The 14689-nt window shown below is 41.5% G+C and overlaps 1 protein-coding gene across 1 annotated transcript; it reads left to right on the forward strand.

Annotated features, from left to right (window-relative positions):
* Window positions 1–3628: 3628 nt before the first annotated feature.
* Window positions 3629–3991, forward strand: LOC101039599 (ubiquitin-fold modifier 1). Its single transcript, XM_003931115.4, has one exon. The coding sequence runs from the start codon at window positions 3694–3696 to the stop codon at window positions 3949–3951; it is 258 nt and encodes an 85-aa protein (XP_003931164.1). The 5' UTR covers window positions 3629–3693; the 3' UTR covers window positions 3952–3991.
* The last annotated feature ends 10698 nt before the right edge of the window (window positions 3992–14689 follow it).

Raw genomic sequence — 14689 nt, forward strand, 5'->3', positions numbered from 1 at the left:
TGATTGAGATTTATGTCATTTTCATCATGGCAAAAAAATGTCCTTGAAGACCTTTGTAATCTCACTCCCACTCCTGACCCTTGACTACCTCCATCTTGCTTCCTATAACCATAGGTTAGTTTTACTTATTCTAGAATTTCAAATAAACAGAGCTATATGGCATCTAGCCTTCGTGTCTGGCTTCTCATTACATAATGCTTTTGAGGTTCTCCATGTTGTAACATGTATCAGTAGTTTATTCCTTTAATTGCTGAATACCCATTGTATTAATATGCCATTGTGCATGTTGTATGTCCATAAAAATTATAATGTATGTGATGTATGATTGCATTGGTATACCATTGATCCAATCTATGGATATATCACAATTTGTGTATTCATTCACCCATTGCTAGACACCTGAGCTGTTTCTAGTTTGGGGTTTTCATAAATAAAGCTGCTATGAATACTCTTGTATGAGGTTTGTTGTGGGCATATGTTTTTATTTCTCTTGAATAAATACCTACAAGTGGAATTACTGTGGGCCAAAACATTAGCTTATGTTTAATTTTATGAGAAACTATCAATCTGATTTCCACAATGGAAGTACCATTTTCTACTCCAACCAGCAATGTAATTTTCATTGCTTTGTAGAGTTTTCATTGATTTATATCCAGTTAGTACAGTTATTCTAAAAGAAATTTCACCATTCTAAGTGATTGTGTACTAGCATCTCATGGTGGTTTTAATTTGTATTTCACTGAAGACTAATAATGTGGAATATCTTTTCATGTGTTTATTGGCCATTTAAATCTTTTGCCCATGTTTTTAGATACAATTAACAGATAATAAAATGCACCCATTATAGGTATACATACAACTCAGTGAGTTTGACAAATATATACAATCATATAACTAATACTGCCTAGGTAGAAGCTTATTATTTTTACCGATATTTTCAAAGCACTGACATTTGGTTTCATTGATCTCTATCTGTTTACTAGTTCATTGATTTCTGTTCTTATCTTTGTTACTTCCTTTCTTCTACTTATTTTGGGCTTAATCTGTTCTTCTCATTCTGGCTTTTTAAGCTTGAAGCTGTTAAGTTTAGCATGAAACTACCTCCTTATGTATTTTAAGTTTGGCCTAAAGGTTTCTCTGTGCATAGTGAACTGTAACCTAACTGGATGTGTAAACAGACTGTAACCTGCTCTTGCACCAATCACTGAGTCCTGGCAAATCACAGGTGGCCAGCTGTTCAAATTGTGTTCAAATAAGGCAAACACTGAGCTGTAATCATAATCAGTCCAGCTGGTTCTGTACCTCACTTCCATTTTCTCTTTTCTTTCTCTCCCTTCCTTCCTCTCTCTCTTTCTCTCTCTCTCTCTCTCCTTTCTTTCTTTCTTTCCTTCCTTCCTTCTCTTTCTTTCTCTCTTTCTTTCTCTCTCTTTCTCTTTCTTTCTTTCTTTCTTTCTTTCTTCTTTCTTTCTTCCTTTCTTTCTTCCTCTCTCTCTCTTTCTCTCTTTCTTTCTTTCTTTTGACAGAGTCTCACTCTGTCGCCCAGGCTGGAATACAGTGGCACAATCTTGGCTCACTTCAACCTCTGCCTATGGGGTTAAAGCAATGAATCCTCCCACCTCAGCTTCCTGAGAAGCTGGGACTATAGACACGTGTCACCACAACTGGCTAATTTCTTTAGTTTTTGTAGAGATGGGGTTTCACCATGTTGCTCAGGCTGGTGTTGAACTCCTGGGCTCAAGCGATCTGCCTGCCTTTGTCTCCCAAGGTGCTGGGATCACAGGCATAAGCCACTCTTCCCAGCCCACACTTCCATTTTCTGTACATCACTTTCCTTTTTCTGTACATTAATTTTCTCCAACCACATGGCAGTGCTGGAGTCACTCTAAATCTATTCTGGTTTAGGAAGCTGCCTGATTTGCAAATTGGTCTTTGCTGAATTTAACTCTGTTAAATTTAATTTGTCTAGAGTTTTTCTTTTAACAAAGCTGAGGTCATTGATCTGAGACCTTTTTTCTTTCCTAACATAGGTATCGAGCGCTATAAATTTCCCCCTAAATACTGCTTTAGTGACATCCCACAAATTTTTATATGTTGCCTTCATTTTCATTCAATTAAAAATGCTTTTCAATTTCTCTTGTGATTTATTCTTTGACTCATGGATTATTTTGAAGTGTGTCATTTAATTTCCAAAGATTTAAGGATTCTGTAGATACCTTTTTTGTTATTGATTTTGAATCTCATTCTGTTGAGATCAGAGAACATACATTACATGATTTCAGTCCTTTTAAATTTATTGAGACTCGTTTGATCGTCTAGTTTATGGTCTATCTTGGAGAATGTTCCACATGTGCTTGAGAAGAATGTGTAGTCTGCGGATATTGAGTACAGTGTTCTATTCATGTCAATTATGTCAGGTTGATTGATGGTGCTGTTTAAGTGGGGGTTTTTTTGTTTATTTGTTTTTGTTTTTGTTTTTGAGACAGTCTCGCTCTGTCACCCAGGCTGGAGTTTAGTGGTGCTGTCTCGGCTCATTGCAACATCTGCCTCCCAGGCTCAAGTGACTCTCCCACTGGAGCCTCCTTAGTAGCTGGGATTATAGGTGCCTGCCACTATGCCTGGCTAACTTTTGTATTTTTATGATAGTGGACACAGGGTTTCACCATGTTGGCCAGGCTAGTCTTGAACTCCTGACCTCAAATGATCTGCCCGCTTCAGCTTCCCAAAGTGCTGGGATTACAAGTGTGAGCGACCACATCCGGCCAAGGTGTTGTTTAAGTCTTATACACTCTTCCTGATTTTCTGTTTACTTATTTTATCAGTTGCTGAGAAAGAACTGTTGAACTTTCCAACTATAATTGCACATTTTTCTATTTCTTATTTCAATTCTGTCAGTTTTGAGTTCACTTATTTCTTGTTATTAGGCATATACACATTTAAGATAGTTATATTGTCCTGATGGCTGTTTTATCATTATACATGTCTTTATTCCTGGTAATAGTCTATGTCTTGAAGCTTACTTTGAAATTAATAAAGCCATTCCTCGTGCATCTTTATCATTTCAGTTTAACCCATCTGTGTCTTTATGTTTAAAACATATGTCTTATAGACAGCTAAAATGTTGAGTCCAATTTTCTTTTTAATACAATAGGACAATCTCTAACTTTTAATCGTACTGCTCAGAGTCCCTTCACATTTGATGTCATTATTGAGATCATTGAATTTAGGTCATCCATTTCTTTGTTTATTTTCTATTCTTCCTGTCTATTCTTTGTCAGCTTTTTCCCTTTTTTTGCCCTTTTGGGGTTGAGTATTTTATCTTATTTTTGTTGAGATGGAGTTTTGCTCTTGTCTCCCAGGCTGGAGTGCAACGGCAGGATCTTGGCTCGCTGCAATCTCCGCCTCTGGGCTCAAGTGATTCTCCTGCCTCAGCCTCTGGGATTACAGGTGCCTGCCACCATGCCCGGCTAATGTATTTTTAGTAGAGATGGGGTTTCACCATGTTGGCCAGCCTGGTCTCGAACGCCTGACCTCAGGTTATCTGCCTACTTCGGCCTCCCAAAGTGTTGGAATTATGGGCGTGAGCCACTGCGCCTGGCCTAATATTTTCTTAAAAACTTTTTGCCCCGGCACAGTGGAGGAAGTCGTGCTACCCCGCGGGGCTGGCTTCTGTTCTAGATTCACCCCGACACCACCATGTCGAAGGTTTCTTTTAAGATCACGCTGACGTCGGATCCGCGGCTGCCGTACAAAGTACTCAGTGTTCCTGAAAGTACACCTTTCACAGCAGTCTTAAAGTTTGCAGCAGAAGAATTTAAAGTTCCTGCTGCAACAAGTGCAATTATTACCAATGATGGAATAGGAATAAATCCTGCACAGACTGCTGGAAATGTTTTTCTAAAACATGGTTCAGAACTGCGGATTATTCCTAGAGATCGTGTTGGAAATTGTTAATATCTGCTATTTGGAACATACAATTGCCTTTCAGAATAAATATTGGTATTTTTTGTTGTTGTAAAATTGAAATCAGGCATTTAACTTACTATGAAAACACCAGAGTCGATGAGTACTGAACGGTGACTCATCTGTCCCTTTTGTTGTCCACACTCTTCACGTGAAGAGGGAATGCATATGAATCAAGGGTACTCCCGTCACAGAAGATCATACAGTCTTTGATTGCTACCTCCCAACACAAGCAGGTAGTTTGTTGGGGGTAAATGAATTAGCTAACTGTGTTAACTGGAAGCTTCTGATAATTTTTTAGAGAGCAGTTTTTTAACATCAAAATTTACTGAATCTTATTTATTCATTTTAGTTAAAAAGATAAAGAGAATTTTGGATCGGGCCGGGCACGGTGGCTCATGCCTATAATCCCAGCACTTTGGGAGGCTGAGGTGGGTGGATCACGAGGTCAAGAGATCAAGACCATCCTGGTCAACATGGTGAAACCCCGTCTCTACTAAAAATACAAAAATTAGCTGGGCATGGTGGCGCAGCCTGTAGTCCCAGCTACTCGGGAGGCTGAGGTAGGAGAATTGCTTGAACCCAGGAGGCGGAGGTTGCAGTGAGCTGAGGTCATGCCATTGCACTCCAGCCTGGGTAATAAGAGCAAAACTCCGTCTCAAAAAAAAAAAAAAAAGAGAATTTTGGATCATGGATGGATGGCAATTTGCTTGATAGATTCTGATTTGTAGACTCAGTTTAATTTTTAATTAAATCTGTAGGTTATGATGAAGTCAGTAGTCATATCAGTGAACAGTTAACTATGTTAAATTTTTATCATTTACTTTTAAGATTCAAACCTCATGTACTATATAAATTACAGTTTAATATCAACCAAAAAATTATAATTTTAATCTAGCCGTTAATGTGTATAAATTGATGTCCCATACCAAGTTTTAATGGTGAACTTGAGGAATCCAGTACTAGTGATGGTGGGAATTCACAATATAGTAGAAGCATCCTTTGCTGAGTTTTACATTCCTTTATCAGTCTCTTTTGATATAACTTTTAAAATAAGTGTCTTCAAGAAACCATTGGTGTTTTGAGGGTAATATTTTTAAATAACAGGAAGAGAGTATTACTGCACAGAACATCTGAAGGTCAAAAAAAAAAAAAAGCTCAAGGAAATGTAGATCAGAAGTGCTGATGAAATCTATTTATTGAAGACCCAACTTTTAAGGCAGTGCTAAGATTAGTCACCTATGTGAATAAGAAGCCAGGAAAGGAAAGATGGGGAAGCCCAGATCACCAATCTTCTGTTAAGCAGCAAAGCAACAAAGGAGAACAGTGAAGGGGAACAAAAACGTGTAGCAAAGTTTTACAGAAAAGCCTACTGGATAGACAAAACTGCAGAAGGTATATGTAGGGGAGAAACTGAAAGGGAAAATAGTCTTAAGTAGTAGAAGGCAATTAGAGAAAAAGTATCTACTGGCCTTGTCAACATACAGATTTCAAAATACACCTTATGAGAATTCAAAGAATGATGTGTGTATGGGAAGATTTTATTTGACCTTCCAGAAGAAATCAGTATCTATGCAAATCTGGAAAGATGAAATTAAAGCTCGTAATGATTCAGAATCAGTGCTTGACCTGCTGTATTCTGAATGGTGAACTCTGGAGGCAGGGATTGTGTTTGGCTCTTTAGAGCTAGAAATGTTGCGGCTTTCATTAAATATTTGCTGTAAAGTCTCTCTAAGACCAATTATTATCTTGGCATGTTTCAATATCTTCTCTATCACAGGCCCTAGGTTCATTAGGGGAAAACAAAATAGAAGAAAATTCATCAGATTCAGCATTCGAAGTGTGCCATTCGTAGTTTATGAAAGTACCAGATATTTGTAAATGTGGCGAACAGCAGGATTATGAATTATCAAAGGAAAAAAAATTGCTGAGGTGCAAAAAATCTGATGTTTGAGGAAGTTATTTTTATAAACAAAATCTGATGTTCAAAGGCCCTTGCTTCTTATAATAAATAATGAGCCTCAGTTAACCAGAAATTTATGAACATTCATTTCCTGACTTTGATTTAATATAGATTTTTCTCCACTCTGTTTATAGCACAAAAGTTTGCCTTCAGTGTTGCAGAAATAAATTTATGTTGTCCTGTGCCATAAAGTTATATATTTAATATTTTTATTCTTTGGTTTTGAAAATTATATTGTAAGTTCCGAAAAACATTTTATTAAACAACTAAACATTTTGTTACTAAAAAAAAAAAAAAAAACTTTTTGCTTAAAATGAATTTTAGATTTATAGAAGAGTTGTGAAATACAGAGTTCCTATAGACATTTCATCCATCCTTTCATAAACACTTCACATAAGTGCAATATATTTCTCAAACATAAGAAATTAACATTGGTACAATATTATTAACTAGACTACGAACTTTATTTGGATTTTCCCAGTTTTCCCATTAATGCCGTTTTCTGTTCCAGAATCCCATTTCAATTAATCATGATCATGTCTACTTAGGTTCCTTTTGGCTGTGACAGTTTCTCAGATTTTTCTGTTTTCCGATGACCTGGACAAGTACTGGTCTTCTGTTTTATAGAAGGTCTCTCAATTTGGGTTTGCCTGATATTTTCTTTTGATTGGTTTGTGGATATGGATTTCTGGAAAGACTACCATTGAGGTGATGTGTCCTTGACATCCCATTAAATCAGGGGGTACATGATATGGACTTGACTTATTGGTGATGTTCACCTCAACCACTTGGTCAAGGTGATGTCTGCCAGGTTTCCCCATTGTAAAGTCACTGCTTTTCCCTTTTGAAATTATATTCATTACATGCAAGTCACTAAATTCAGCTCACAGTCAAGGGGGTGGGAATTAAGCTCTACCTCCTCGAGAGGTAAGTATTAAGGAATAATAGAAATCTTTTAATTTTCTACTTTATCTCTGCCATTGGCTTATTAGCTATAACTTTTTTGGAGGGCAGTTGATCTAGGGTTTAAAACAAGCGTTTTTAGCTATCACAATCTACCTTCAGATGCTATTATGTGACCTCATGGACAAGTAAGAACCTTACAACAGCATACTTTCATATCTCCCATCATTTGTGCTATTGTTGTAATACCTTTTGCTTCTACATATAATATAAACCCAAGGCATAATGTTGTTGTTGCTTTAAACAGTCATTTATATTTTTTGAAATAATGTGTTGAGGCAAAATTCACATCATATAAAATTAACCATTTTATTTTATTTTTATTTTATTATAATTTTATTTTAGACAGAGTCTCACTCTGTCACCCAGGCTGGAGTGCAGTGGCACGATCTCGGCTCACTGCAACCTCTGCCTCCCAGGTTCCAGTGATTCTCCCGCCTCAGCCTCCTGAGTAGCTGGAATTACAAGCATACACTACCAGGCCTGGCTAACTTTTTGTATTTTTTAGTAAGGGGTTTTGCTATGTTGGCCAGGCTGGTCTCGAACTCCTGGTCTCAAGTGATCTTCCTGCCTCAGCCTTCCAAAGTGCTGGGGTTAGAGGCATGAGCCACCGCACCCGGCCATAATTAGCTATTTTAAAGTGAACAATTCATTGGCATTTAACAATCAATTGTCTTTTAAGGAAAAACTTTAAAATCGAGGAAAGCAAGCTTTTTCTTATTTCCCCACATGTTTATCATTTCTGGCTCTTTTTGTAGGTCTGTGTTTCCAACTGGTATCATTTCCCTTAACCCAAAGAGCTTCCTTTAACATTTCTTATAGTGTAAGCCTTTGAATACTTTAAAGATATCACTTCATTGTCTTCTGGCTTGCAACGTTTTGGTTTAGAAGTGTGTGGTTACGTTTAGTTTGGTGCCCCAGTATACAACGCGTCTTTTTTTCCCCCTAGAGCTGGTTCTAACATTTTCTCCTATCAGTGGATTTCAGCAATTTGCTTATACTGTGCTTTTGGTTTGATTTTCTTCATTTTCATTCTTCTTGAGGCTTGTTGAGTTCCTTGGATCTATGGTTTACAGTTTTTATCAGATTTGCCAAATTTTCAACCATCATTTATTCAAATGTTTTTCTTCCTTCAGCGCCTCCCGGAACTCTTATTACACCCACATTAGACCGTGTGATATTGAGCCACCGATCACTGAAGCTCCATTAGTATTTTTTCAAATAACAGCTTTACTAATACATAACTCACATACTATACAATTCATCCATTTAAAGAGTACATTTCAATGACTTTTATAATATTCATAAACATGTGCAACCATCACCACAGTCCATTTTAGAACATTTTCAGTACCTCCAAAGAAACCCCATACCCTTTAGCAATTCCCCATCCCTCTGACTCCTCTAGCCCTAAGGAACCACTAATCTACTTTGTTTCTATGGTTTTGTCTATTCTGGATAATAAATGAAAATAAATGAAATCATATAAATTGTGGTCTTTTGTGGGTCGCTTTTTTCTTAGTGTAAAGCTCATCTATGTGATAGCATGTATCAGGACTTCATTTCTTTTTATGGACAGATAACATTCCACTGTATGGATACACTGCATTTTGTTTACCCATTCGTTCTGTTAACTTTTTATCAGCCTCTACTAAATCAGTTATTTAATAAAAATAACTTTTTATTTTCCCTCTGTGCTACCTTTTGGGTAGTTTCCATTGCTATTTCTTCTAGTTCACTGATCTTTTCTTCTGCAGTGTCTAACCTGCTGTTAACGTCCATCCAGCAAATTTTAATGTTAATATTCTATTTTTTACCACTAAAAATTCTATTTGGCTATTTTAAATATATATTTTATATTTGTCTTCACTGTATCCATGTTTTCCTATAAATCCTTGAGCATATTTATAATAGCTGTTTAATTCTATCATCTCTACCATTTCTGGCTGTTTCTATTGACTGAATTATGGGAATTATGGGCGTGAGCCACTGCGCCTGGCCTAATATTTTGTTCCTGGCTATGGAAGCAGCACATTTTATTTGCTTCCTTACATGTCTAGTAATTTTTGTAATTGGATTCTAGACACTGGGGATGTTTCATTGTTCAGTGTCTAGATTTTGTGTCTTCCTTTAAGCAATCTTGGATTTTGTTTTAGAAAGCAGTTAAGTTTCTTGTATATCATCCTGGGCCTTTCACTGCTTATTTTTAAGGTTGATTAGAGAAGGTCTAGAGTATCATTTATTCTAGGTCAAGTTTATCCCTACTGCTGAGGTGTGACTTTTCTTGGGGCCTTGACTGAATGCCGTGGATTTTCCATAAGGTTTCTCTACTCTGGCTAGCAGGAAATTTCATGTCTCCTATACTTGTCAGGACTCTGGGAATTTCAGCCTATCATTTCCTGGTAGTTCTTGCCTGGATTTGTAGGGTATCATCCTATATATGTGTAGCTTAGTGTTCAGCAAGTCAGTCAAGAGGCTCCCTATGCAGATATCTGGAACTCTTTTTTTCTGTGTTGTTCTTTCCTTTCTAGAACTCTGACCTGAAAATTCCAGCTGCCCTAGTCTCCCAAACTCTAATATGTTTCCTCACGAACTCCGGGAGATCACTATACTCTTCTGGGATTTCCCCATCCCATATTATGGTCCAGAAAGTGCCTTCAGGCAGAAACCAAAAGCCATCATAGACCTCACCTCATCTTCTCGCAGGGATCCCAGCCCTGCACTGCCTATTGTCCAATGTCTAAAAATAGCTGCTTCATGTATTTTGGTCAATTTTCGTGTGTGTGTGTGTGTGTGTGTGTGTGTGTGTGTGTGTGTGTGTGTTTTAATGGCAGAAGAAAAAGTCTGATACAATTTACTCTAATGTGATTGGAAGCAGAAGTTCCAATAGAGGCTCCTAAACAGGGGAGAAACGTGATCATATTTGTTGCTACAGGAAATCTGGCACCTGGTGGTCTCTTAATTGGAAAAGAGATAAATGCTGGGGCAGAAAGACAAATTAAGAGGTAATTTAAGTTGTCTATGAATGAGTTGATGGCAGTATTAATTAAAAGAGTGGCAGTGGGATTAGGAAGACATAAAAACTGTGGAGAGCTCTATAGAAGGAGGGATTGACAGGACTCGCCGATAGATAGGATGTAGGTGGTAGGTGAAGTAAAGAGCAGAGTTCAGGATGACCCCCGGTTTTCTGACTTGAACAGCTAAAAGAATGGTACTACCATTCACTGAGATGGAGAAGACTGAAGCAGGAGAAGATACTTTTCTTTTTCTGAAGGGGTGTGTTTATTTGGTGGTTGGGTGGAGTGGAGATGGTGAGGTCAGTTGTGGCCATGTGGAGTTTGAGGTGCCTGTGAGCCACCAAGGGGGAAGAAGCTGGATATGCAGGTCTGGGGATCAGAGGGAAGGTGGGGCTGGAGAAATAAATGTGGGGTTTATCGCATATAACTGAGGCCACTGGTGTGTGTGAAACTGTCTAGGTAGAGGGTGTGCAATGAGAGTAGAAGGTGGCCCGGGAAAGAGTGAATATCCTCATTTACCAGCAGACAGATGCCAAGAGTGGGCCACGGTACAGGGAAGTCATGATGGGGAAAAATAGGGTGGAGTAAGAGCCCTGCTGGTTCTTGTCCACAGAGGATAGGCCCTGGGAGGGATTGACATGGAGGCCCAGGCCCTGCAGTGGGAGTGGGCAGTGCTAGAAGAGAAGCCGGAAAGTACCAGAGCACACTCTGCTAACTTCAGTGTTCTCTTGGCTCTTGTCCTTCTCTGCCCCTGTCTCACCTCCAGGCACAACCACCAACACTATTAAAAAGAAAAGAGAAAATAGGGCAAAACAAAGGCATCATAGAAATGGAAATAGTTTCTAAACCCCACAGTAAGAGAAAACCTCAACTGGTATTTTGGAGGCGACAGCAGTAGTTGCCACTCTGTCTCCAGTGGCTGGCATTGTCAACTTGGCCCTGCGCCCTGCAGCTGGCCCCTGAGGGCTGGCCACACTCCAGCCAGCCCGCATGTCTTCACCCCTACCTCTGGTACTGGGAACAGTGCCAGGGCCTCCCCAGGCAGCCAACCATGTGGTTGCCCAAGGAGCAGTCTAGGAGGACCCTAGAGCAACTGGGACAGACAGGAAAAGGCAGGAAGGGAGTAGCTCTGTGTAGTGATGGTAGCAAAGCCTAGATCTCAGGCCCCGGTACCCACCTTCGGTGGCATCTCTGGTTATTCTTGCCTAAACTCTCTCCTGCTTCTCGAAGCTAGTGAATGAGCAATGCTGTCACCAGCAAGGTCTGATTGGAATTTGTTCTCTGTGGCCTGTTGTTCTCCAAGGAGATCCTGTCTGTCTCTCTGGTGGGTTGGGAAAGCCCCAGGGTCAGGGACCTATTGTAATTGCCGTTTGCTTGACTTCTTAACAGTACACCAGTTTTGCTGTCATTTACCCATTGTCATCAGTTTTATTTTCAAATCAGATACATGACATGGGAACTGACTTTTGATGTGCTGCGAGCTCCCTTTAATTGTGAGGCTTCTGGGGCATGTACAATAGGATCTACTTCCCCTCAATTCAATTTGTGCTTAACATCTCAAGGACACAGTTCTTGGGTAAAGTGAGGTACATCTGGATTTCTTTTTTGAATTAAAGTAAATAAATATTCGGAAATGTTGGGGGAGAATTTTCCAAGACTGCTTTCCGCTTGAGGGAAATGGAGACCCCTGAGTTGAGGGGAGGGTTGGTGAAGGGTCTCAACAGGATGGGAGTGGTGTGAGGCTGGGACCCCTTCTAGACCATTGGAAAGGAGCCCATACCCAGCTCCTCCCACAGGCCTGGGAAAACAATGCTCTCCTGGCAGTGGGTAGAGGTCTTTTGGGGCTACAGGGGGCACACATATCCATTAGCCTGCCATCCTGATCCACGGCATCTTTGCTTCCTAGGTCAGCTTGGGTCCTCCGAGAAGCAGGTATCAGATGGGATTAAATGTATAGGAGCCTTACGGGAGGGGGGAAATCTGCAAAGGATACAAAGATGAAAGCAGGAGCAAGGAGGGCGCAGCTTCAGACTACAGTGCAGGACTAACACTTGAGAAAGGAGAGGCGCAAGGGAGGAGGCTGGAATAGGAAGTCTTGGGCTCCAGTGCAGCTCTAAGAAAGTCTCACCAGATTGATGGGAGATCCGGGAGCAGGGGCTGCCTGTTGGAGGAGTCCCATGTTAGGCAGGAATGGGCTGGAACTGGTATCCCTGCCAGGCTTAGTCATTGGTTGGGAGCAGCCTGTGGTGAACTCCACCATAGGTTCAAAAGTGCGGCAACTGGTGTACTGTAAAGAAGTCAGCCTCCCTGCAGAAGGTTCTATTGAAGGGATATCTGAGCAGCACAACTCCATGCTCACCTTGTGATCCCTGAGGCCTCCTGGGATCGCTATCTTGCCACCTTGCCTGGGGTCAGTCCTCAGGTCTGGTGTTTTGTTCTCAAGGCAATTGTTTCTCCCCTTCCAGCCAAACCCCAGGCCAGATGATCTTCCTGGGCCTCCTCCAATTCCACAGTAGGGCCCTGGCTCCCAGAAACCTGCCGTGCTAGACTGTCCACTTGGAGCAAGAAGGCTGTGGGGGCAGCTGGGGAGGGACCATGGGCTCTGACTCCCCCACTGGGCAGTTGGTCATTGCAGGCAATGGAGATGTTAACAATAGCCTCCAAAGGAAGGATGCTGCTGCCTCTCTCCAAGACTGGCCTGGGAACCACCTCTTCTCCTTGGCTTTCAAGGAAACACCAACGTGGGTCCTTGTGGATGTGTAGATGAACGACTCTCCAAGAGCTCTCAGCCAACTGTGCTGCTTGTGGTGGAGAAAAGGGTGAAGGGATGGGGATGGTAGTAGGCAGCTGGCCAGGGCCAATGGCACCACCTCCAGCCAGGATCCTGGGGGGAAACATTTCCTCTGGGAGGGTGGCCAGAACACTGGCTTGGCTGGTGGCTCCTCCTGACCGAGTGGCTCTGCGGTGGCATTGTGCCTTCAGGACCTAGTCTAAAGCTTGGGACACTGTGGGTGCCCAAGACCTGATGGTTGGACAAGTGCCTCCTCTTGGCTTCCCCTTCTAGACCCTCCCCTTTGCCTTCCACTAAAATGGAAGGTTAATGAGGGCTGGAACTTTGATTTTTCACTGCAATGTCCTAGCTCATAGAGACTGGCACAGAACAGGTGGTCAGCAAATACGTGTTGGATGAATGAATAAATAAAAGTGTCCATTGGGTGCAAGAGCCTTGTTCATAGGAACACAAAAAGGTGAAAAAGATAGGTCCTGCCCATGAGAACTCTCAGTCTGATGGGGAGACAAAGCCTCTTAGGCAGAAGATGGGGAGCTAGGATTTACTCTGTAAAGTAGCTAAACATAAGGACCCAGTTAAAAGAAAGTTAACAGCAAGAACATAGCCAGGTACAACTGGCGAGAGAAGGCCTTTGCGTTTAGGGGGCATTGGCATGATGGAGGTGGTAAGAGCTGGCTACGTATTTCCTTTCTAGGCTTCCTATTCATACAGAACACACGTTCTGAACCAGAGTTCTGGACACAAGACCTGACTAAGGCACAAGATACGGGAAAGTGGAGCTGGCCTGGAAAATCCAACAGGACACTTCTAGTATCAGGCAGGAACTGCTCATGGAAAGCAACAGCCTAGATGAAGGCCCGGCTCTCTGCTGGGGTCTGGGCCAAGCTCCCAGGCAATGAGTCTTATCAGTGGGTCAACTTCTTGCTGGAGGTTGGTGTAACTCAAGGGGACTGAAGGAGGAGAAAGACGGTGCTCAACACTTCTTGGGGCTATGAGAGTGCAGCAGCCTACTCCCTGAACCCAGTCCAGCCTGGGTACCCCTGAGGCTCCTCACCCCGGCAGCAGGCCCCTCAGGTCCTTTAGTCTTGATCCAACAAGAGGGAACATCTTATCCATTTGTGGCTTGCCCGTGGATTCCTAACTGTTGTCATTACCAGCTTGAGATGACAAATGCCTAAAGGGCAGGTTCAAGGGTCTCCCATTCCTTGGGGGACACTATTCTATGCAACTTCAGACTCACTGAGTGCTCATAATTTAGAGAGAAGGAACCAATAAGTCAGTGTCACTGCCATGAGATGTCTTTAGGTCGTTTTCCCTATGGTGGAGATGAGTTTGGCCTGAGCCGTTCACATTTCATCTGAGGCAGGCAGATTAGAGCTTGAGGGCTCAGGCTGAGGCCAGGGCTTGGGTTCAATTAGGGTTGAGGCCATAGCTAGGGTTAGAATGGAGGAAAGTGGTCCACACGGACGGACTCCACAGTGTGGGTCCTCACTGGGCTACAACAACCCAAGTTGACCAGCCTCGACATTTACATGTTGTCTATTACAAATAACACATTAGGACTTATTTTATAAATCTTTGAGGAAAAGCTCAAAGTTCAGCATTTTTGTTCTAGGAAAAGGCTGTCTCCATTAATGCAGGAATTGTAGACGGAGTAAGAGAATCAACCGTGATTGGCTATTAAAGTGGCAATGCCTCGTTAATGAGGCATTGGCAGAGAGCAGTGTCTGGAGGGGCTAGTTATTTTCTAGATGAAGAGAGACTAGGTTGGTTTGTAGCCCCAAGGAGATCAGGCTCTGAGGGGAAGGGACGAGGAAGGACAGAAGGTGAGGGCTGTAGCAGCACCAGGGGTCATCGATTTCCTCCTCCTCCTCTTCCTCTCGGCTGACGCTGAGTGCTAACAATTATGCTTATTGCTTAACAAGCATTATCTTATTTTGTCCTCAGGATATCATATGAAGAAAGTCTAACATTCTATCTTACAGATGAAGCAAC

This window comes from Saimiri boliviensis, chromosome X (genome assembly GCF_048565385.1).
Source record: "Saimiri boliviensis isolate mSaiBol1 chromosome X, mSaiBol1.pri, whole genome shotgun sequence".
NCBI lineage: Eukaryota > Metazoa > Chordata > Mammalia > Primates > Cebidae > Saimiri > Saimiri boliviensis.

What these genes read in the sequence shown, in the direction of transcription:
- LOC101039599 (XM_003931115.4), top strand. Translation starts at nt 3,694, where the DNA reads ATGTCGAAGGTTTCTTTTAAGATCACGCTGACGTCGGATCCGCGGCTG.